Source organism: Mugil cephalus, chromosome 16, assembly GCF_022458985.1.
Source record: "Mugil cephalus isolate CIBA_MC_2020 chromosome 16, CIBA_Mcephalus_1.1, whole genome shotgun sequence".
In the NCBI taxonomy this organism is placed as follows: Eukaryota; Metazoa; Chordata; class Actinopteri; order Mugiliformes; family Mugilidae; genus Mugil; species Mugil cephalus.
This window is the reverse complement of record NC_061785.1, coordinates 9,748,116-9,772,512: the sequence shown is the minus strand read 5'-3', so window position 1 is coordinate 9,772,512 and position 24,397 is coordinate 9,748,116. Positions and strand designations below refer to the sequence as shown.

The following is a 24,397-nucleotide window of genomic DNA, read 5'->3' as shown; positions in this document are numbered from 1 at the left end:
TTAGCGTCTGCTCCAGAGAGTACTCAGTGCAGTCTAGTCTGACGCAAGGCTCAAGGCTGATTTAAATGCTGCAGGACATAGCATAACCAATGCACGTAGCTAGTGTTGGTGTGAACCATTTATACTTGTGATACTAGTCAGCGCTGCGTATTTTTTGCCAGTTGGGTTAATTTATGGCAACTGAAACTTAAGTAAAACTTTCACTGACAAATCAAACAAATGTTCTCCGAACCTCCTCATATCTCGGAACCTCCTTAGGCAACCTTCCTTTGATGTAGTCCACCTTTATTAATCCAAAACTATCAATTTGAAAATTGTGGAGATTGAGAAACAGACGGAAATGCTAAAGCAAAAAGATGCTACTGCGAAGTGGACCAATCACAGCTCTGGAGGTCTTTCTAGGGAGGTCTACGTAGGGTTTGGGCTGAGTCCACTGCTACGGCATCAAATTGACACAATGGTATAAACTGCACATCACTCTGTTGTCGTGTCGTTTTTAAGTCGTAGGATAGTTTTTTGAGATGCTTCATTTTCACAAAAATGTTTGGGATAGGGTTCAGTAGTTTTTGAATGAATTGTTGCTTTAGGGATGAATTCAAAAAAAAGTGCTACGCATCAACATACTCCCAACAAATCAGTATTTGAGTAACTGATTGACAGTTTGTTTGTGTGCTTTGATTGCTTTCGTTAGATTTTCCTCAACTTTAACCAACCGTAGCCGACATGTGCAGACATTGGAGAAAGCGAGAGTCAATTATCGACGTTCTTGGCCACCACCAGACCACGTGCACACGTTTGACGGTCAAACAGCACAATGTCGGACAACCAGTCGATCCCACGAATCAGTCGTCCAGTTAATGTCCCGTTTTCTGTCATCAAGTCAGGACAGTCACTGCAGATTCACCATTCTGCGCATTGTATTTCCCTGCATAAATCAATTTTCTGAGCAAGTATTTGAAGTCAGAGTGCATGACAACAATCTCCTACACAGGGTCAACCCAACAACCACTAGCTCTTTCCTCCTACTCAGGCTAACAAATTACAGTCCAGCTTGGAAACGGTATAATAATGAGTAAACAAAAAGCCATTTCATAAAGTCTTAATGGAAAAAAAACAGTCCTTAGGGAACGGCAAATATATCGTAGCTAAGTAGGCACCACAACTATCCCACAATTTAATGGTGAAGTCTTAATTATGCAAATGGTGCCACGAGGCAATGGCGCCATCATATAGGGCAAGAAAAATGTACACTGAGGATGTGTTTGTTGTGGAAATGTTTTTAAAAGCAGGAGTATAAAAGTCACGCTGGGTCTTATAAGAGATCAAACGCATATAGTTATACCCTGCAGTTTATTCCACATGGCCTGGCTCAAGGTAGGATGGATTAGGCCCAAGAGCCATTAGTCATGTGTGACCCAGCCAGGCATAATCAGAGCCTAATTCAACAGAGATACCACCACAGAGGCTTAAGGATGGTCCTCATTAATCATTACAGCATCAGCTACAGCAGCGGCCTATGGCGTTCGTCTTTATTAATGGTACCCCACTTAAACTCCCTCTGTGTCTGGTCAAGCACCGGTGCCATGAGATGGCAACGATCACAATCCTGGAGGGCAGTGAGAGCAAACAAGTAGTCCCGAGACAAAAGCCAGAGGGGCTATAATAAGACCGCCGGACCAATATAGCAACTGAACACAAACGCTCTCAATTAATTTAATTTTAAAAAGCACAAAACAGCTTAAGCCCTCCAAATCGGGCGTCAAGTAATCCGCTACAGAAAGACTCTATCTCTCCCCTTCTCTCCGATAAAAAGAATTAGCTAAATATAGGGAGAGAGAGAGAGAGAGAAAAAGACAAGTCTTGGGAATCTACTTGCTCAGAGAATTCATTATGCAAAAAAGTTGTCATTGACACAGATTTCAGGAGTTTGTGGGATTTATTTGTCACTTCGTGGGCTGTGGTACAATGGAACTGTGAGACAGAGGGTTTCTGTTTCTGAGGCCTTCATTTAAGCTTTTAGGCTGTTTTTTTGCCTAATTTAGCTATAAATTAACTGCCACTTCTTGTTTGTTTTCACATTATGTATTCATTTAATTATTTCCCACCAATTCCCTTGCTTGCTGCGTTTTTTTTAATCATTTTATCATTTTGGCTTTTTTTATTATTTTGCCAGCTGTTAATCCTGGGTACTTTAGATAAAGTGGAAGAGATCTGCTTTCGGTAACACAGTTGATTATGCTTATTTTCCGCATTAATGACCTGAGATAACAGGTTTCGACACCAGAGCGACTTGTCTTTGCCGCCCAGCGTGAACACGTACATGCTGTACTCCATTGACGCCTTTCAGAATGAACGAAATCTTGCTTTGTGTTGCTTAATTCAACAAAAGGGCAATATTTACCCTGTTTGCTGTGCAGTGGACTACAACGGGCTTCCTCTCACTGCGAAGGGAGGTGGGAAATGGGAAAAAAAAAAAACGCTTGGAGTGGCTAGTGCAGAGTGATTACAGGATGATTTGAGCATGGAGTTGATGTTGTTGGAGTTCCACTCTGCTTGCATGTGTGTGTTCGCGTATGTGCACGTCTGTTCCCATGTACATGAAAACAGCTTCTACTGCTATTTCAGCTAAGAGTTTCAAATCATTTCTATGTCTCTAAGTTCATGTCTTTCTTAAGATTGTCAAATATCCTGTCCGTTTTATTAAGACTCATTTAAATAATACATTTTTAAATTTAAGAAACAAAATTGCCCAATTTGCCAAATTCCTTGCATGTTATGTGTCGTGGCATATCTTCAAACCACTCCCTCAATCTAGTTTTTAAGTTCAGCTTTGACTTATAACACCTGTAAGTCCATCATTTATCCATTCCAGAACAAACTTCTTTTTTTTCATATATATATATATATACTTGGCCATTGTAAAATGAGTCTGCAAGCCAAAACCAAAAAGTGTGTGGGCACCCCCAGAATACACTTAATTGTCTGTTTTATCTGTTACCACTGCATGTAAAAGACATATCTCGCTCAAAACTGTGTATTTAAACGCAGAGTCTTAAGGTTAGAAATGTTGAAATTTGCATGCAGGTCTACACACTTTTTATATCCATGCATCACGTTCATTACTATGCAAAATACATGCACACGTCTCAAAGTGCACACCCTGACGCGCAAGCCCACCATGAACCAGATTCTTATCAGGAGATAACCACCACCAATTTAAAAAGAGGTGAAAAAAAAGAGCCGAATCATTAGCAAGGCATGTCAGAGCAACGAGGATTTCAAGAGAATGAGACGCGAGGAAGATGCAGGGGGCGAGAAGAGAATGGAGATGACACTCTCAATCAGTCTCCACTCTGAGAGGCCTCTCTTTAGCTTTTCCCATGATAATGACAGCATTGTGGAAGCTCCTCACTCTGTTATTAGAGACGAGGTACTCTCCACTCATTTCGACACTTTCTTTCTCCCCACTTCAGTCTCTGGAGAGAACTTCATTTTCCCCTCTGTTTTTTTTCATCTCCCCCAACCTCTTATTTCTCTCTCAAGAGGAGGCCACCTTAAACTGGTATTTTCTCTCCTATAGTTACCAAGGACACCCACAGAGAGCTTGCGTTCTTAGTCTTCAGCGCGAATACGTGTTCGGAGTGAGTGCAACTGCAATCCTGTCGAGAAAATCTGTCCAGTCCTCTTTAAGGGGATGCACATGCTGCACAGTATGCCTCCATCCTAATTTACACTACTTCGTGCATGCATTCGCAAAACTACATTTGTCTATGCTGCATCCAGAGTGAGACCAAGACCAAGAGTCTGAAGCAAGGTCCTTGCTTGAGAGAGGATGATGTTGACACAACCCAAAATAATCGCCGCTCTCCTGGAATAAAAGTGGAACGGTGACTATTTACTGGTACAAAAAGCCTACTTACATGTTAGGGTTAGGGTTAGGGTTGGGGCTAGGATTGGGGTTAGGGTTATTTTCCATAGACTATAAGAACTTCCTTGTAAACTTTGCCTAACGAATGACAAAGAAATCTGTAATTGCAGTCCCATTTTCAGAGTCATATTTTATTTTGTCGGAGAGATAAAAGCTCTTGGTTATCAAATCTGACGTGCTTTTAATCTTCCTGCGGTCAGCGCACGAGTCCACAGTTGGCTCAAATTAGGTTGTTTTCTTTTAATGAATCCCCTCGCACGCTGTGCAGCCTTGTTCCTTTGATTTCTTGCTGACGAGCTTTCGGTTGTGTCGGAGGTTTCATTTAAACAACGGAACGGAGAAACATTTGCCGACACAAAACTGTTGTGGAAGATTGCACTTTCTCGAGAAATTTTAAGAAAAGCAATTTGAGGTTTGAAGCGGCAACAATGTTAATGCTTGGCCATTCTTCGCAATTCAGCCAATTCTTATTTGTACTCCTGTCCTTTTCAGCCAGACAATGCGAGCACCAACAGCGCAGAGCAAAACTCTTGCATATGATACCTTGTTGGAAACAGTAATTTTCTTAAGCTTAGACAAAAAAAAAAAAAACGTGTAGTTACCACAGTCGGGGCATTGATTTCATCCAGTGAGGACTAAAGCTGCTTGGAGAGTAATTTCATGCCAGGTAGGTTTCCTCTCCTCTTCTTGTTTCCATGTTCAGCCCTGACTGAATAACCAGACCCAGAGGGCTCCTTCGCAGCAGGTGTTCTCCTGGTGCCTAACCCCCCCAATGCCTACAAACCCACCCAACCTCTCCTGCCTCATCACTCCTCCCACTTCACAGCGAGTACACGGGAGGCTGTGCTCTCCTTAGACACTACACTTTGTTACAGCTCTATTAGCCAACTAATCTGAGAGAACTTTATTTTATTAGCCCCTTAAGACTCCTGCCAAGGCCTTTCTCCTCCTTTATGGATTCAGTAACTGTGCAGACTCCATCTCCCTGCCCCCTCCCTCTTCCTCCTGTCTCTACCAATCCTTCAATCTCTCCATCTTGCATGCTTGCTTGCCCTTTCTCATATAGTAGAGCTCTGCGGCACTTGCGGGGTTAGAACAAATGTACATTACAGACATGTGCGCGCACAAATAAACTGGAAAAAGTGTAGACAACTCGCGCGAGTCTCCACTCAGCTGAGACCCACTGGAAGCCAAATAAGCATTACAAGAAACGATGTATGAGGAATTGAAAGCCAAGGAAACACAGTAGGGGCCCGTCGGTTTGCTGGAAAATTGGACGTCCAGTAGCAATTTAAAAATCCCGGTGCAAACGAATGCCGACACCTGTTGTTGGCGTTCGCCTCGTATGGGGCTTCTGCTCCTCATTTCCCAACTTGCTCTCCACCTCCCTGACCTCCAGCCACCCAGAAGGAACGAGTTCAGAGTTGTGCGAGTGGAAGCAAAGGCAAGCATCCATAAGTATCACCATCAGACGTTAACATGCCACACACCACGTCCACTTTGACAAGTCACCTGAAAATCCTGTCTCCACGTCGCCTTCCGATCTGGTTCACACATTTCACCCGCAGCCATATCAAAATGACATCTCCAGCAGGGGGCCGGTTTGAATGCGTGGATTTAATCAAGTGGGGAAAGGATTGTGCAACACTGAAGAAAATATGAAATATCTTATATGGGTTTCGATTAGAAAAATGCTGCAAAGGGGCCAAAGAAACCAAAAACAAAAAAGTCGAAGGAGCCCTGCGATGGACTGGCGACCTGTCCAGGATGTACCCCGACTCTCGCCTGAACACAGCTGGGATAGGCTCAAGCAACTGCTGCGACCCTAGTGAGGATAAGCGGTGGTAGAAGATGAGATGAGAGTAGAAGGGTACACACAGAAATCTAGAATGAAATTTGAAACAAAAGTAGGGTTGCCCACAATGAGAGCGTTAGTAGCGGTTCGATCTCCCGAAATACGCTACATCCCAAGGCGACCTCGGACAAGACAACCACCAGTTGTGGCCAGAGGTTGGTACTGGTAAGTGAATGTGTGTTTGTGAGTGACTGGGTAGATCTGTCACTGTGACTGTAAAGCGCTTTGAATACTGGTTGGTAGAAAGATCTATATTAGTAAGACCATTAGGTACGAAATCTGTCCACATAAGTAAATGTAAACAGGTGGTTCTGGTGAGCTAAAGTCTCTGGAATCAATTCATTCATTCGTTAATTTTCTGTAACGGCTTGTCCTCTGGAGGGTTCCGGAGGGGGGGTAGGTGGCGGGAGCCTATCCCAGCTGTCATTAGGCGGGAGACGGGGTACACCCTGGGCAGGTCGCCATTCTATCACAGGGCTAAGGCAACGATTTCTCACCTACGATTTAGAGTCACCAGTTAACATAACGAGCATGTCTTTGGACGGTGGGAGGAAGATGGGGCACCCGGTGCCCCGGTCAGTCGATGGACTCAAAAGCAGAACCTTCTGGCTGTGAGGCACCAGTGCTACTTTTCCCGCGTACTATTGATGATGTAGAGCTACTGTTTTTTTCTGGTTGATAGTCAAGGTAAAATATTGTGCAATCCTTTGATTTGTTGATGACAAACAGATCAAATAGCACTAGCATTATAATTTAACTGGTGGAGAAAAGGCAGCAGAGGTGAGCTTTGATTCAGCAGGTGGTAAGAGGTTTGAGACCTTTGCTCCGGCATGCTCCAGGTAGTTTTTTTTTTTTTTTTAACCACCCCATCATAGCGCTTCTCCATTATCTCAGCTACTGTGTGTGTCTGCTCCGTGAGCCTTTGGTGGGGGAAGATCAGAGCAAAGCAGAAGTGACATCAAACAAGGGGCAGCTCCCCCGTGCACCTCGCTGGAGGGGGAGCGCGGACGTCTCGCTCAATATGGCAGGGCCGATGGCGGGGGCTGGCCCGGCGGCAGCAAACGCGGGCGCGGCGCCAGAGGAAGGCATTGCACCGAGGTTGCTGCACACGGAGACGTGCGCGAAACACGCACAACGGAGGTGCGCATGAAAGTTTAAAAATAAAAAATCACTCAAGCAAAGATAAAAAAAAAAATAAAAAAAACACAGACAAGTCCAACTCACACGCATGTGCAGGGCAGAAACTCTAATAATGCCATCAGAGATTGCCTAATGATATTGGAGGGCAGAGTGTGCGGGCTCCCTTTGATCTTCCCTCTTTCCCTCCGCAGCCCTCAAAGCTTGTTGCAGAGAAAGAAGCTGAGCAGAGCAGAAAGAGGACAAGAAAGGCAGAAAGAAAGAATTGCCAACCTCCATTAAAAAACATGGGATTGAGTGGTGCCTTGGGCGAAAACATAAAAAAATAAAATAAAATCATAAAAATCAAACCGGTTCGTCTCGTCCGGCTGTACCTGGACAGCGGAAATGGACAGTTGACAGCCCGCTGCTCTCACAGCTGCCCCTCAAGCCCAGAACGGACAACGGGGGCTGGATGTGGCTGGAGACGCCGCTGCAGTCCGACAGATTCAGTCCCAGAGCAGCCGGAGATAAATACAGCATGTCTGTCTGGTCTGTCAGTCCAGCTGATAGCTTCCAGCATTAACCCTCCCCCCTCGTCCGCCCCCCCCGTCCCCGTAACAGAATGAGTAAGGTAGTTTCTGATCATCACCGTCAGTCAGATTTCAAAGCCTCTTCTCCCTGTAATAACGGAGGAGGAAATGTCAGACAGTCAAAGAGGGAATAGAGTGAAAAGGAGGAGTCCCACAAGGGCTCTGTTAGCCCGAGATCAAACAGCTTGTTTGTGTTTGTCAGTCGGTACATCATCGCAGCGAATCGCCGCATCCTCCGACGTGACGCCGTCTTCCGGCCTGGCGAGCACGTCCGACTTCGCCGGCCATGACGGATTCTGTGTACAGATCTATTTTGGAGGATTTGACAAGGCCCGGTGGGTCAAAAGATTAAGGCCTGTGTGTGTGTGTGTGTGTGTGTGTGTGTGTGTGTGTGCGCGCGCGCGTGTGTGTCCGTTCACCTGAGGGGGAAAGCAGCAGCAGCAGCTGCAGCCGCAGAGGCCAAGGAATGACGGTTTTGAAGAACGGGGACACTGCAGCCAAACGCATACACTTCCCTTCGAATGCACAATGAGGGAAACTGACTCACCGCCGAGCAGAACGGAACCAGCGTTGACTTTCCGAGCAGCGTTCTGGAGAAAAACTGTAACCAAGCTGTTTTTTGCTGCGTGATCAAGTTACCAGCAGCGACGTTTTTTTTTTTTTTTTTTTTTTTTTAAAGAGCAAATAAGGAGCGTTCGCACTTAACGGAAATACAGCCCTCTCGCTCGGTACAGCGGCGTGGCGATCCATTTGCGAGGTAATTAGAAACAAACAGAAAATTCTGTTTGCTCTCTAAGAGAGTAAAATGAGAAGATCGATTCCAATTTCACCTCGGGAGGTCAGGAACGTGTTTAATGTAGCTTAGTGCAAAGTTAGTCTAATGCTGTCAAAAGTAAAACAAAACACATTCCAACTTCAAAGGTGTTGCATTCAGCTCTAGCCTCTCCTATGCATTAACATGGAAAGCAGAAGGCACAGTTAGCTCCGGTAGCAGAGGAGGCAGATAGTTGCATTAAGGATCAGGCGGAGTTTGAGTTGGGCGCAAGCAACAATTGGGATCCCAACCTGACAGAGAGGGATTGGCAAGGTTTATACCTCACGTTCAATCGTCGCTTCGTTTCTTAGAAAACAGCCCTCTGCAACGTGGTGGAAAGAACGCAAACAGGGGACATGGAGTCAAATAAGTCGGCAAAGTTAAAAGTTACATTAACTACAATGTACAGCGTGCAACTGAGGAACTGGTAGTTTTTCTCACAGGCTAGTAAAAGCCCATGTACACGGATCAATAAGTAAGTAAATAACATTGACAACCATTGGTGTGGATGTTACTTAGACATGTACCCAACACCTAGACCAGAGCAAGCACCCCCACCCCATAGCGATGATGCTCCTTGATGGCAGCAGCATTCATTTGTAAGAAAGTAAACACAATCGATGTTTGCAGCACTCCACCTCAAGAGTTTGGGATGTTTTGTTCCTTGAAACATCCATTGTCTTTTATTTTTTATTTTTGTTCGTGACACAAAGCATGATTTTGAAAGCAGTTAGCAGGCATCTGCATGGAGTTTAATCTTTCCCTACAATTATTCAAGTGTTTTTATAGCCTAAATTAAGAAAAAATTTGGAAGAAAAGAGCAGTCAATGTGCACAAATCCATTGATGAAATCTGGCCAAAAGCCGCCATGAAACTAGGCCGCCTTTCAAATACAAGGTGCGGACTCGCCGCCGACAGAAATGCACAACTTCAGTGCACACAGACAGAAACCAATTGATTACATTGTGTAACTATTTCACCAACTGTAAAGGGACGTTTAAATATCGCGCAATTGTTCAACTAGTGTTAGTTTTTACTAGCGAATATCCTCACCAGAAACTTCCTGCTGAACAGAGAAAGTTTTCATCAATTATGGATGCGACTTCCCATTTACAAGATCCGACTAATCTTCCTTCAGAAGTTGTGTTAATGTGCGTTTGACTCTTTTAGCTAACTTTCAACGGCCATTCTAATTCTAATTCTAATTCTTTCTTCCCGAAATATCGTGATCTGGCATTTTTTTTATTATTTTTTTTTTTTTTTGCTGAAGAGACACAAAATGATCCATAAAATATAAAAAATATGAACAATTTTTCAGATTTTCTTTCTTCTTCCAATGTAGGACATTTATGTAACAAACCCAGCCCCGTGTGCTAGATCTCAATCTTCTCATCGGTGTGTGGGTAAAACGACAGGAATTCACCCAAAAGTGTGCATTTAAAGCTTGCAAAAACAATCAATTAAAAAGAAAAAGAAAAAGAAAAAAGGAAAAGGTCACAGGAGCAGCCACCTCTTAAATTACACACTTCCGGCTTTGCAGACAATTGAAAGCTATTGTGCGTTTCTCTTTTTTCTGCCCCTGTAATTGCGTCCCCCCTGTTTTTCGTTGTCTATCAACGCCGCCACATCCTCATACGACAATTTCCTGGATCCAAGAGCGCCCATCGTCTTGCTCGGCGCCACTGGAGAGGACTGCAGTGAATTGTGTGGTGCGTGAGCAGGCTCTTCAGCATGCAACGCTCGGCCTCCGTGTGTGTGTTTGTTTTGGGTTTTTTTTTTTTAGATAGTGTTTACAAGAATAAGCTTTGCAGCATAAAATGGCATTTTCATGCAACGCCATGTGCTTTTTCTCATGAGCCCCGCGCGCGCGAATGAATATGAACCGAGTGAGGGATGAGGGCTAGCAAAGCGTAGGTTGTGTTGTGCTCTGCAACTTCCACGGGGAACGAAAGAGGAAATAATTGGCCATCACAGGAAAACCCTTTCTTCGGCACGTCTTCGAAACTTTGCTGCCGTTTTATTTTTGTCTCTTTTTTTTTTTTTTTTCCAGGGAAGCACACATCGCCTTCTTCCACCTTCGTTTTACAATTGCCATTGTTTTCATCACTTCTCAGATGCTCCCTGCCTCATCTCCTGAGTGATAGGACTGTGTGAGCTAACCATTTGTGGAGCACACTTCAATGCAGCCCCCCGAAGCTCGCCCCAAGTCATTCACTCCCCACCACCAACCCATGCGCTCCCTCTAAACGCTGCAAATAGTCCGCGATCACAACTGCACTTTTGAACCTGTGAGTGTATGGAGTATGTACACGAGTGGAAATGAACTCCTTATGGACGTTACATTCACAGAACTTTTTTTTTTTTTAAATCGAATTCTTTTTCAGCGACGCAAAGCCACATTTAAAAACAAAATATTAGAACAGTGTCACGCAGAGAATCAACACACTTGCCTCAGAGACGCCTCTCTCCGAGATTCTCTTTCAGCTGCGCACGCTGGGCTTCCTGGCAGGGAGAAAACTTTGCAACCCAAAGCAAAAGCCAGCGGGGGGTCAAGCAACCATGTGCGCCCTTGAGCAAATATATTCAATTAGGACTTTCGGTGGCTATGTTTGGTCAGAAAGGCGCGGAGGCGCGCAGCTGCCTCTGGTTTATGACTCTGTGTGTCATCTCTGCGACGGCGTGTCACGCAATTTTAAACTCGGCGTGATGAATGGCCGGTTGACTGGTATTTCCTGCCCATCTACAGGCTTTCCATTAGTCACCGCGTCTTTCGCAATGACACAATCCCCCCCTCCGATCGGCCACAAGAGACAAACACTGTTGAAACAGTCATTAACTCCTTTGTTTAAATGTAGCCCGCACACTGAGAATAAATATTTAAAGGACCGAGTTAGCATTTAAAATATGACCATAAGAATACCGGAGCAGTCGCTCAAGTTAATGGGGTGTTTAGCCCTTTCATACGCAGTTGTTTTTAAATCTTATTTCGCCAGCGGATCAAGTGACAGACAATGGTAAGTGGGCCCGTTTCGCGTAAACTGAAACCGCGGCGGCTGGCGAGCCTGTGATACACAGCAGCTCCAGGGTTCTGTCATTTCACGAGAGGTTTAAAGACTTCTGCCAGCAAGGAAGTGAGATTTAGAGAAGGTAGCAGCGCTGCCAATACGGCGGGTCTTCAACGCCTTTTTGATCGCTGCCGTGCGTTGCCTTCCACAATGGCAATATAAAAAGGCAGAGGCCCACTGAACAAGGCAGCTGTGAAAAACAGCCGCGCGGATTTAAGCTATAGTTTTGAGTAAAGGGGCTCTGGCAGCTCTGCCTCCAAATCTCTCGCCTCCTTTAACTGTCACATAATGGCTGCAGTGATGTAGTGCAGCGTCCGCCCCGTGCTCTGTTATCTATTGCCGTACAGTAACAATAGGGCGTCCCTCTCCTTAATATGCCACTCTCGCAGGGGTAAAATACGTCGGGCGTTCTTTACAAGCAACCTCTCTCATCCCTCTCCGCCTGCAGGTGAGAGCTCAGCGCGCCGCGGACTGAACGGAAGGAGAAAATGAAGAGAGCGGCAAAATTGAGAGATGGGACTGGAAAACGGAAAACTGCCCCCCCCCTCCCCATCGAACGCGGCAATTAATCAATTAGTTGGAGCGAATCAATACTCCCCGCCCAGCTTGGCAGGCTGACAGCACTCAGGTGTAATTAAAATTGTAGCTATTGACAAATCAAGATGGATGGAGCACTTCTTGCCTGTTCGGCTCAGCTCCGAGAGGCCGCTTCGCCTTTGTGTGACGAATAAACACGGGGATGCGCACGTATTTGCCCGTTTGCACATCTCCACAGGTAGCCCGGCTAACGCTAGCCGGGCTACCTGTTAGCGTCCTTGAGTCGAGGTCAAGCACAGGCAACGCCGCGGGTCAAAGCCCAGAGTCACCTTCCATTATCAGTGGGCTATCCCCATTAACTTGGCTGCTGAGGGCGTTAAGTGATTCGGTCATGTGTAAAAGTGTCTCCAAGCAAATGATAATCAAGATGTTAATGTACATTTGGGTGACTGCTCAAGCATGTGGATGTGTCCTCTCAAGAGCTGGAGATGTTCCTCTGCCTTCCAGAGTCATGGATAACGAAGGAATCTTAATTAGCAGGTGGAGCCAGTTCATGGGAACTCTTGCACGTATCCAGCAGGGGATCCGGATGCGTTGATAGTTGAGCAGTCGGCTAAGGAAGCTATCCCGAGCTCGTCGGTCTTCAAGGGATGAAGATGTCCAGCACAATAGTTTTGAGGCTTTCACTAGCTTGCAGTTAATTGCCTATGCTTCTATGACCTTCTTCTCCAACCCTCTTCATCTCGCTGCGCAGCTCTCCTCACACAAGACGACGTTTGTAAAGCGCTTAAAAACGAAAAAGAAAAAAAAAATCATTGAAATGTGCTCGGCGTTTGCATGAGGTTTGGCAGGAGTCGAAAGGAACTCTTCAGAAGCAATATCACGGGCGCCCATGATCAAGCGCAGGGGTAGCAGCGGAGAGCATTCTCCTTTCAGAGGCGCTTTCCACTGAATGAACCCTGACTTAAATCTCTGGAGACTGGGCCCTTGAACGTCACGGAAGGACCAACAAAAAGAAAAAAAAGAAAGAAAGTGAGAACCAAGTTTTGTGAATTATAGATTAGAAGAGGCATTTGTTGGAAAGAGGAGAAAACACTGACGCCTCTCGCACCGCGTTAAGAAGACGTCTCGTTATTGTATTCGCACCGCTCAGTCAGTTCAAAGTTCAATCTTTAGCTTGGCGCGCGGTGGAGCAGACCAACTTCAGAGAAGGTGATGCATCATTTAGGACTTTTTATTCTTTAAACCCCTCAGAAAATAAGTTCAGTAATTGGCCGGGATATGAAAGTTTCAGACGTTGGCTGACAGGTGCAAAAACGGGGCCGGATAATGAAGTGGATAATGCCTCGGCGTCACCCGCCAACCTCGGCTCCACTCACGTTTCACTTCATTCTTGCAATGAGCTGGGCAGAGTTGGGCAAAACTGCACTTCGAGGTACCCCGTGGATGAAGTCATGCAGGGTTCGTTCTATTTATTTGCACTAATTAACAACCACCCCCTGCCCCTTTCCACCTTCAATACATTGTGTTTGTCTTGCAAACAAATTCTGTAAATTCGCTAGGACTGGAAGGAAATCAGTTCCTCGCCTTTTTTAAAATGCTCCGACGCGTGGTGCAAACGGCATTTTCACTATTCCCTTTCATCTGCCTTTCACATTTTTGAGATCTGACACGAAACAGAATCTTTACTCGTGCCCTTTTTACTTCAAATGGCTACGAAATGAAAGCTGTGTCTTCACGTCATTGTGCAAAAATCAAGACGCATTCCAGGTTCTAACAACTTAAGAGACTAGTAGTATAGAGTGACCTTCCTCGGAAGGGAGAAACAGATATTTTTGAATATTATTCTGCGTAATGGTGAGTACATCACATCTTATCTGAGATCAGTCAGCTTCTCATACTGTAGAGTGGTCTGTAGTTCCAGATGTTTTGCTGAAGAAATGCATCATCAGGTTTATATATTAGACAGTTTTTTTCCACTGAACGTGCAGTATCTCTATCTCTCACATACTTGTGCAATACTCTTAACTACATGTAGATGTACCTATTTGTCGTTTATATACCTGACGCTTTTTGCACTGTCTGCATCTCCCTGCCTATGTGTGAACATATACGTACATTTAAGTTTATAAGCGTACCCACTTCTTTACTTGAACGCTGCCTTGTTTGCTGTGATATAGCTTTTTATATGTTTTTTGATATTTTTATGTTGTGTTCTTTAGCCTACCCATATGTGCACTGTGTGCACTGTTTGTGATGCTGAATGTCTCTGCTGCGTTTAACAATGAGAATCTCCCCATTGTGGGATGAATAAAGGCACATCTTATCTCATCTCATCTTAAACGCAGCCAATTGATGAGAAAAAAAAAAACATGTTTGTAACTGACTTGTAAGGCTAGCGATGATGTCTGATGTGACTGCCTCACGTGTGGGGAAAAAAAAAGAAGCTCTCGCCTCCTGGCGTGAATGTACTTAAATGTCATTTAAGGACTGAACCTTAAATAATAAAAAGCCCATTCAAACCCTAATGAATAAACACACTCGTCTATTCTATAACGTGTGAGTAATAGCTCATAACGGGCGAGGTTATCCCCCAGACGCATCTGGTAGCTGGTACCGGATGAAAGTCGCGCGTTCTCTTCAATCCGCATTATTATTATGTAAAGCATAAAAATGTGTTCTCTCATCAAATCAAAGCACCCTACAAATCAAAGTTAAGGCAATTACAATCTTATTCCGCCCTTTCAAATGGCAACAGCTGTTTCCCTTGGTCAAAATTGCAGCGTAATTGCACACGGTAGCATATGGTTATGGCTGATTAATCCAACTGGGGGTGAAGGCCCTATTATTCCTGCATGGGATGAGTAAATAGGCTGCAGATCCCAGTCCTGGATGGATGGGTAATGGGATGGCGAAAACGGGAATGGGCCTTTGATGAGATGTCTGTTAAAGATGGTGTGATTGTCAGAATCGATCAGGACTCCTGCCGCCCCTACGTGCGCTATTAAATTGATCTGCTTGTCATCTGGCATCTTCGAGATAGAATCAGGCCAGTGGTACCGAACTATGCAGAAATGAGGTGCAATTGCGCATGGATCATTCACAAAAATATATGACTCTGAGCAGTTTGAGTTCAGTGCCTCTCCGTGAACTCGAACTGCAGGGGAAGCCCAGTCTGACGGCTTGGACACCCACGGGCACATAGCGCTTATAGATATATATATATATATATATATGCGAATGCAAATTCACACTCCACCTGCAGTCACTCGCACAAACCATCTCCTCCGGGGAACAGCAATTACCGGGTTCAGAGGTGCTTTGCCAAACCCCTGGAACAATCTGAGCGCATTTAAATTGTAAACACACAAGGATCCGCGTGAGTGAGTTGGGTGCAGGCGCCTCCTGGAGCTCGTGTCACTCCGAGGTCCACGGTCATTTCCATGCAGCCGTGTGAGGGATGATAGTGGTAAACAGGCCTTGACTGCGGCTCCCCACCCCGCCTGCATAATGGCCCTCTTAAAGAGCAAGGGAAAAGTTCAAGTCCATAATCACATTCGTACCTCTCGCTTATTATTATGTTGAGGTCATTTTGGAGCCCATTTTGAAGGACGCGCGCAAGTGGAGAGCGCGCTCACCGGCCGACATTGTGCGGAGGAATTCGAAGGTGTAAAAATACAGCAGGACCCCACATGCTAATTCGGGAGACTACACAAGCGCAGGAACACGGGTCGGCCTGTCTCAGCGAATGTGGGAACGCGGTCCCGGAGCAGAAACCCCCGTTCACACAGGGGTGTAATCGCTGCGCATTTCTTAAGAAAGAAAAAGAGCTGTAGTGTTTTTCGTGAAAAGTCAAGATCAACGCCGTGTGTCTGTTATCGGTGCTCTCCTGACTGTACAACAAAGAGCGAATACAAAGAAAGGTGCACGCGCGCACAAGCTTAGCCTTTACAAATGCGCTCTTCAAAACACCTCTACACATTAAAAGCTCGCAGCACTTGAAAACACGCACTCAAACACCAGTCTCGAAACGGAGCGATGATTTCTGAGCGGGCATTCCGGCTCGCAACAGCCGAGTGATCAAAGGAGCTGTTTAAGACGGTGTCAGAAAGAAAAAAAAGGACAATCAGCAATTCTGGTTTAATCCACCACAGTCAGGGAGCCCCAATTAGGACATATGACTGAACAATGAACTCAGTCAGTGCTAAAGCCAAAGGGGAAACAAGTACACTCTCTGGTTTTGGATTGACAGGAGCTTAAAGTTGTTTTCAGTCCCACGGGTCAGTCAGTGCTGATCTTCATCAGCATCAGCGTAGAATCACAATTCCCGGCTGGTCTGGGTGGCCTCTTTTCACAGTCTCCAAATTAATAACCATGCAAAGACAAACCAGACAGCCCTGGCAAACACTACCCAGACTCCTTTGTGCCAACTTCCAGGCAAGAAGACAGGAGTTTAAAAGAGACTATCCGTGAATAAGGCTGCCACATCCTCGCCTCCGCTCAATAGTTCTGGTCAAACTGTCTGGGCTGGGCGAAGAAATAATACGATCGTGACTCTTTTTCATTTCAATCAAAGTGTCATTTTTGAGGTTACATAACTGGCATTTCAGAGACCAGGTCTGGCTGGATTTTTTTTTTTTTTTTCTCAGATTGAAGTTTTTCCAATGTTCTGCGAGTTGAGAAAGAAAGGAAAAAAAAAAAGAAAAGCGTCTGGCATGCGAATGAGGAAATTTGGAAGCAAATGCGGTCGCTGAACAGATAGCTGTGAAATGGTATTGATTATCCCTTCACCTTTTGTTACCCAGCAACACCCTCCGAGGAGCGAGTCGGTGCTGGTGGCACCATTTTTATGTCATCTCGTTCCAAGTCAGGCTGACCTTATCTTCGCCTGCCGCATTAAAGTATTAAAGCCAAAGTGGAATTCCTCAGAGCCCCAAAATGCAGACTCCTTCCCCAAAGCGCCGATGTCCAAAGATGATTTGTGGATGAGTTAATGGGAATGTTTTAAAGCCTTTTACGCTTGTCTTTATCAATGAACCTGAGCGTTCAAGTTATTGAGGAATGTGTGTTTTGCGAGTGTGTAATCAGCCTGTCGGTTCACGAAACAGAGAGCTTGGTGAAGTATACGAACGTTGCTTCTGGTCCCGGTGAGATGAAATGCAATCCAAGTAGTCCAGCAACATCTATTTGAAGGGTTGTCAGAAAACATAAAAACGCACATTGTTTATGAGGCTCAGGATTTTCCAACTTGCAGCAACAATTTTGTCTTTTGTCAGGATGATCAAAAACAGCAGACGGGGGCACAAATAAAGAAGAGTAAAGCAACATTTGTGTTATCAAGTAATGCATCAAGAATGCGTGCTTCCACCTATTCGATTGGGCAATGGAGCATCTCACCGGGTGGCAGCGAGAGTCTGCCCGTATGGCTAATAAAAATAGCTAATAAGATTCATTTTAGGGGTCTTAAATATGGTGGGTTACCCCGAGCAAACCCAATTATGTCAGGCACACACCAATCAGCCATAACACTGTGACCACCTGCCGAGTATTGTGTCGGCCTCCCTTGTGCCTCCAAAACAGTTCTGGCTCATCAATGAACGGACATGGGTCTTCTGAAGGTGTCCTGTGGTGTCTGGCCACAGGATGTTATCAGTGGGGGCCTGTGGGTCCTGTGGGTTGAGGGGAGGGGTCTCTTTAGATCAGGCTTGTCCAAGTGCATCCACAGATACGTGATCAGTTTGGGACCTGCTGAATTTGGAGGCCACGTCAACACCTCGTGATGTTCTGCTGGGGATAGCTTATGCCATCAAGGAGTGCTATGGGGTGGGGGTGAATGGACTGGTCTAGGTCTTCGTAGCCTACTGACCCTTAACTGTCAGCTTTGTGCAACTTTCTGGCTCAGACACAGGCGATGTTAAGGCAGCATCAAGTCGGACTTTGTTGCCGTCAATTCTTTGAAGTTGGTTTGGTGTATCTCTACTTCAGGATACGTATGTATCTATTAAAGCGGGTGTGGGAAGTGTTTAAAACTATCAGTAGGTGAGAACCTCTTTGGATGCCTTCCAGTTAAAAATAGGAAGCAGACACAAGGGGTATGATTAAAGAGAATGCACAAGGAATCAGCTAGGTCACACACGTGTACATTTGTGTATCTAAATGAAGACTGCAACTGAAGATGTAGCCATCTGTCACCACTATTCATCATTAATCTTGTAGATAATGACATTTCTTGTAAAGTGACAGCTCTCACTCTGACAGTTCTATAAATGTAAAAGTGTTTCCACATTCTTTTAATTACTTTGTCTATAACAGTTGACTTAAAGGGGGAACTAAAGCGAGGAAAGCATGAGAAGTTTAATTAGACTTCGTGCACTTTTAATCGGTCAGCAGTGAGTGTTGTGTAGAAATTGAAGTTGTTTTTTTTTTTTTTTTTTAAAGTCCTGCCCAGAAACACACTTAACTCCTTCGACTGACTGGGATGCGGAGACCAATCCAGGATCAATAAAAGCAGTCCCACTTGAAAATTTCTTGAAGCGCTTTCCAGAGAGAAAAACAAAAGGTCTTTCAGTTCCGCCTACCTCCCGGACTTGCCATTACTCGAGTCCTTGGTTGGGAAGTTTTGTTTTATTGAACGCAGCACAGTGAAACTCTAGACCCTTTGAGAAATCTATTGCTGGACTTTGACCATGAAGTTTTCTTGCCAGCCCTGAATACTAAAAGCGATACGTTATGACCTTTTTGCCACAGTGCTGGCTGAAGGGATCTAGGACAGCCTAGACTCCCCCCCCGACTCGCCCCCTTCTTTTTGAAAATCATTTTCACAGGGCACAGCTGCTACAAGGAAACAGAGATCCCAAGTCTGTCAATTAAGATGACTGACAAATCTGAACATTTGTAGTCCGGAGACATTCTCTCAACCCCACTGTCAATAGATCGTTCACACTCCAATCACAAATCAGTTATTTTCTGTCTGCCTTACTTCACTCTAGGCTTCGTCCGAGACCACGGCAGCCGCGATGGACTCGCTTAAACTAAAGAAAGTGTGAATCATCTACTAAAAGAATGACACATATCACAAGAAACATGGCTTTGATGTTTTGCTTTGGGCGGCAGAAAAATAATCAATGACCTTGCTTTAAAGTGCCCCTTCATCTAAATACTCTAAATACCTCCATAGAGTTGGAGATTCTTGAGAAAACAAAACATGCAATGATTATACGGCAAAGACATGTCAAAGAAACAAAAGATGGAAACGGAAAACAAAAACCCTTCCCATCACAACAATCCGATGCTGCAAGTGCAGCTTCAACCTTGTCATCTGAAAGCCATTGACGGGCTCATTGAAAATTTCCACTGTGCATGTATCATCATGTGCCCTATTTTGTCGCCTGTGATAAGGACGCATCCAATCTTTACTTCCTTCTGAACCAGTCAAGAGGTTCCCCCAAACCGCAGGCATTTCATTCCAGTCATACAATTTCAATCCAATCTGCTGGCAGATTTAAAATGAAGATGACATCCTTGACTTCTATTATTGTGTCAAGGTCCATGTCCAATACAATAAGCTAAAAACAGACCGCCACTCCACACACACTGCGCATCCTTGTCAGCGTGAAATTGTTGATTCCTATTCCAGAAGTGTCATAGAAGTCCCCTCCCCCCGTCAACCCCCCATGCTGTCATAACCACACTTTTGGATGTTAATCTGAGCGCCACGCCTCTGACAGAATCAAGTCCCAGAGTCCCTATAAAGCTCCTGCAGTCGGGGCCATAGCCACTCAGCCTAATCTGCGGATGTTGAGTGACGCCGAAGTATGTATGCCAAATGTGACATTCCAATAGAGTCCTCCCCCGCTGCTCCGAGCTCCAAAATAGACGTGTTAGAAATGACAAAACCAGCGGGCGAGCTCCGCATTGTCTCGGCATGACCTCTGTAAACGAATGGGAGTGAACAGTGGGACAGACCAGACAGCTCTTATAACTGTCACTTTAAACCAAATACTCAGGGTGAGTTTTTGCATGACTTGAGGAAAAAAACAATTTGTGCTTACATCTGAGATACCAAAAATAGGCCGCTAAAGGGTCTTTGTCTGAAACACAGAATCCCATCAGAGCTACCGCCAGACCAAATGTACATTTTCTCGCCACGAGTCAAGCAAGCCCTGCAAGTAAATTCATCAAAACTCCTCTTCTCCTCCGCCGAGCGTGACGACGATGAACGACAATACACGAAATAACAGAGCTAAAGATTATTCCTCTCTGCTCACCAAGCCCTAAAGCAGGACTTCACAGCACTTTGGTCTGATGAAGGCTGCTCTCCTGTCGTTAAAAAGCCGTTGCAGTAGACTGGTCATTAAAATGTGGCAAGCAGTGGCCATCCAGAGGCATGCTACTCGCCTCATCGTGTTCTTTAATCATCGGGTGGAAAGAGAGCGGGCCCACACCGGGGTCACTTTCAACGAGCCGCACTCCGAATGGTCTGAAGAGCGAGAGTCCAATTAAATCCCACATTTTTTGACCTAGGAGCGGCTCCGTAATGCAATCTGAGGGCCGCCGCTGGATGGACTGAGCAGGAAGAAAGTGATTGGCGTACATGCATATTGGTATATGCATATTCCCCCCACCCAAAAAAAACAAACAAAAAACACACACAAAAAAACAAGCCTTCTCCCCAAGGCTGTCTCTGTAAATAATGTGTTCTTATTTAACTTGCTTGGTTAAATAAGCATTCGGAAGGAAAGAAGGCCAAGCGTGGAGAGCAGACAGCAGGGAGAGATACAGTAATAGAGAGAAGGGGAATCAAGAATATCAGGATTCTTAATCCCTGGGACACGCGGGTTATCAATCTCCTATAAATGTCAAGCGCTAGGATATGCCCTCATGAATGATGGATATCAGCCTTGTTTGTTTGCTTTTTGTTTTTTTCATCTTTTCTACATTGTGTTATTGGTTGAGCCCCGCTGAGAGCACAGACTCTATCTTGAGAGGTAATACTCCCTTTTTTTTCTTTTTTTTTTCCCCCATAGCGGCAGGCAACACCTGAATCCCAACTACCCGAGAGGAAGACGGTGCAGTAGAGGAAAGCCAAGAGCGGGAGTGTTCACCCTGACTGTACCTTCAAACAAGTCGGTGCAGCATTGTGCACGCTTAAACAAGAGGTCAGGGGCATACAAAAGAGTCTGACTGTGCACCTGGCAAAGGTTTGGAGCATAAAAGAGGACAACCTTCCCTCAAGATTACCTTTCCAGCAATTAAGCTGCATTCTGCTGTGCAACTCCCCGCATTGGAGCAACCTTGGGGACCCAACTCCTGTCCCTACTCCAGTCTAAATGTCCAAAAAAAAAAAAAAAAAATGAAAAAGTTCAGATCAAAGTGTCTCCCATCCTAACAGGTCTTTACCAATGTGGCTTTTCTTTCATGCAAAACAAACTGTAATTACTGATTGCATCATATTTAATGGATCAGCCTGTTGTATAAACATTAGGTTAAGGGGATAAGAGCACCCTGTGAGGGATGTGATATTTGGATGAATAAAAGAGGAAGCGTACTGGTGGTTACAGTAGACTCCTTGGCTGTGCACCAGGGACAACTACTCCAAGCCTCCACCGGAATATTACAGGGACCGTGCCAAGGATTCCTCGGCTCAGGGAACAACTCGTGAAACACATATATACATAAACAAATAAAATGAAACATCGTCACCCTCTTCCTGTAAATATTGCTCCGCGCAATATGCATCATTCTCAGAAAAAAAAAAAAAAGAAAAAAAAAAACAATTTCCAACATCTCATACTCTACGTGCGTGCGCCCGCGTCAACCGCGGCGTATCAGCGCGCATCTATTTATTTGGGGGGATTTTTATTTATTTAGCCTCGATAAGTTTCGATCCTGGAGGGGGGAGGGGGCTGATGATTCATTCATTAACGCTTATTAATCAGCTTGAATTTTTTTAACAGCTCGTCTCCAGATAACACGTGTCATTGGAGGCGCTCATTACGCGTCGAAACTGGACGATTCGGAAAGGAAAGCAGCTGGAAAGGAAACATTTGGCCCCCTAAAAAGCCTCATTAACACTTGGTCCGAAAAATGTGTCCGATTACATGTCAGACTTATGGCATGACTTAATGGAGTTCGGGCTGTGAGGGATGCGCATGTGGAAAAGTCTTGAAATGGAAAAAAAATAAATAAATTACAGCAGCAATGTGTGCTCTACATCAAACAGAGGGAGTTGTGAGTGTGCGTGTGTGTCAGTGTGATGTGTACCCTAATGAGAAAATTATAGGTTACGCGCAAAAGAATAATGAAGACATCACGGATCTGTTGCCACCACACCGGAAACGATTACACATAAACACTGGGCATAGCGGGGGAGCCACACACACACACATATACACACACCGGTGGGCCTCATCGGTGACTGTTCGGCACCGTGCCGAGCCCGGTGCCCATCTTACCTTGAGCTTGCGTGGAGTGGATGAGTAAGGAGAAAAATAAAATCCATGTGGCGCGCCACATCGATCTGCTCCAGGAGTCCTCGAACATGGTCCCGAAGCGGGCAGGCTGGACAACAAGTGCCCGGCGACGCTCCAGTGTCCGAGTCCCAGTGTGGTTCTGCTCAGCCTGCTGTCCGCCTCCCGCCTGCCGGGTCTCGCACCGACCTCGGAGGGTAAAAAAAAAAAAAAAAAAAAAAAAAAGAAAGAAAGAAAGAAAAAGGAAAGCCGAGCCGCTGCTGTAGCCTGTGCCGAGCGGAGAAATTCGGTCAAACAGTCTGTGTTTGATTTACACTTCAAATCCGCTTCACTTCCACAAGACCCGTAGGGTAGTAAAATATTTCCCTGCGAGTGTCAAAGCAGCGTGCGTCGGTTGCTTTGAAAAACGGATGCAACTCAGTCAGATGAATCCAGGTTAAGTCCAAACAGTCAGTCTTCTCGGTGCACCTGTAAGAAGGGAAGCTGCACCTCGTACTTTTTCATTTACGCGTCTTGCGCCCTTGAGATGCTGTCGTCTTCTTCTATTTCTTCTTCTTTTTTTCTTCTCCCCGGACTTCAAACTTCAGCCTCCCTGTCGCTGTGCAGTTTTTCTCCACCAAACCAGGACGCGGACTTTTCCTCGAATCCTCTCCTTTCAGGAGAGCACACTGCAGACACACGGAGCACAAAACGCACACCCCCCACACACCGTAAAGTTCCTTCCCCCCGGCGCGCTGTCAAGGTCGGCAGGGTCCGTCTGACAGGAGCACTGAGGAAGAAGTTAAGCGGATAGGCGTGCGGGAGGGGGAGAAACTTGCGCGCAAGTCACAGTATCGCGGTCGGAGCCTGCCGTGGCGTGGAGGGGGGAGCCCGGCCGCCGGTGTGCGTCGGATGAGAAGAAGAACGAGTCCCGGGTTCTTCGCGAGGGAGCGTTGGGATCTGGCGTTGAGGCGGCGGCGGCGCAGCGCAGGTTGCCACCACGCGGCCGAGCGCAAAAACACACTTCACCCTTAAAGCACAGCCGAGCACAGGGTATTCAGGAGAGGGTTTTATTGCTTTCCGCATCACAGAAAAAGGTGGAATGAATATACTCCTTTGTTAAAATGATTTAAGGAACGCGTGTGCTGCTTGTGTTGCCAGGCTTTATTGCAGTCTGGTGCTTAGGGTGCCTTTGGAGAAATCAGATGATGTTTCTGTGGGGATTTACAATGTGAGAGTTTATTGACCTTATAGTATTTTTTTTATTTTTTATTTATTTTTTATTTTTTTGTATCCCGCCACCCTGGTATCATTACACCGAGTGATATTTTCGCTACATTAGAATGCTTTAAGCGGTGTATGTTGTTCTTCTCCCCTTTTAACCGAGGTTACGGAATATGCCGTCGTTCCCCCGCGCTATTTGAGGCTGCGTGGCGTGAACAGAGAAAAGAAAACGCAAATTGCCGTGATAAGTCTGAACGCAGCCGGTGCTGAAAGTGCTGCATGTTGTCTTGTCTGTTCTCAGTCTGTGTAAAAGAAGAAGGAGGACAAGGAGGGTGAGAACAGAATGAGCGGGGGACAGACGGAGGCAGAGCGTAGAGAGAGGAAGAGAGGGATGGGGAGGGGGTGTTAGAGAGTGACTGAGCAAATGTTTTTTCCAAAATGACAGTATCAGTAAAGTAGAAGTCGAGGGAGAGAAGGAAAGAGCATGACTGAGCAAATGTTCCTGTCCTGAAAATGACAGTGGCTTGCCAGGAGAAAGCAGGAGTGCTTAATGTTTGTAATGTTTTTTATGTTTTTTTCTTGTTTTGTTTTGTTTTTTTTGTTTTTTTGCGAACGCTAAGGCCCATCTAAGCCACCACAGGGCAGCAAGGAAATAATGCACCATGGTAATAGCTTCTGTTATTTCTCTGTATGATTTTCGGGGTACTTTTGGTTTTTCTCCCTCTTATCCAAAATTGTGATACCTTGCGCAAAAGTTAATAACGGGAGAGTTAACATCAGGAAAACCAAGACGGAGTGCTTCCTCGGCCACCCCCAG

At 45.4% G+C, this 24,397-nt stretch overlaps 1 protein-coding gene across 6 annotated transcripts in view; it reads right to left on the bottom strand.

Moving 5' to 3' along the window:
• sdk2b (sidekick cell adhesion molecule 2b) overlaps positions 1–23,987 on the bottom strand; it is a 267,233-nt gene extending 243,246 nt beyond the window's left edge. For 2 of the 6 annotated variants that reach the window (XM_047608417.1, XM_047608419.1), the window contains exon 1: positions 22,363–23,987. In XM_047608417.1, the coding sequence (XP_047464373.1) occupies positions 22,363–22,450 (88 nt within the window). In that variant the 5' untranslated portion in view covers positions 22,451–23,987. The remainder of the gene's footprint in view (positions 1–22,362) is intronic. The other 4 variants (XM_047608420.1, XM_047608418.1, XM_047608422.1 and 1 more) reach the window with 2 other exon arrangements.
• Between the last annotated feature and the right edge of the window lie 410 nt (positions 23,988–24,397).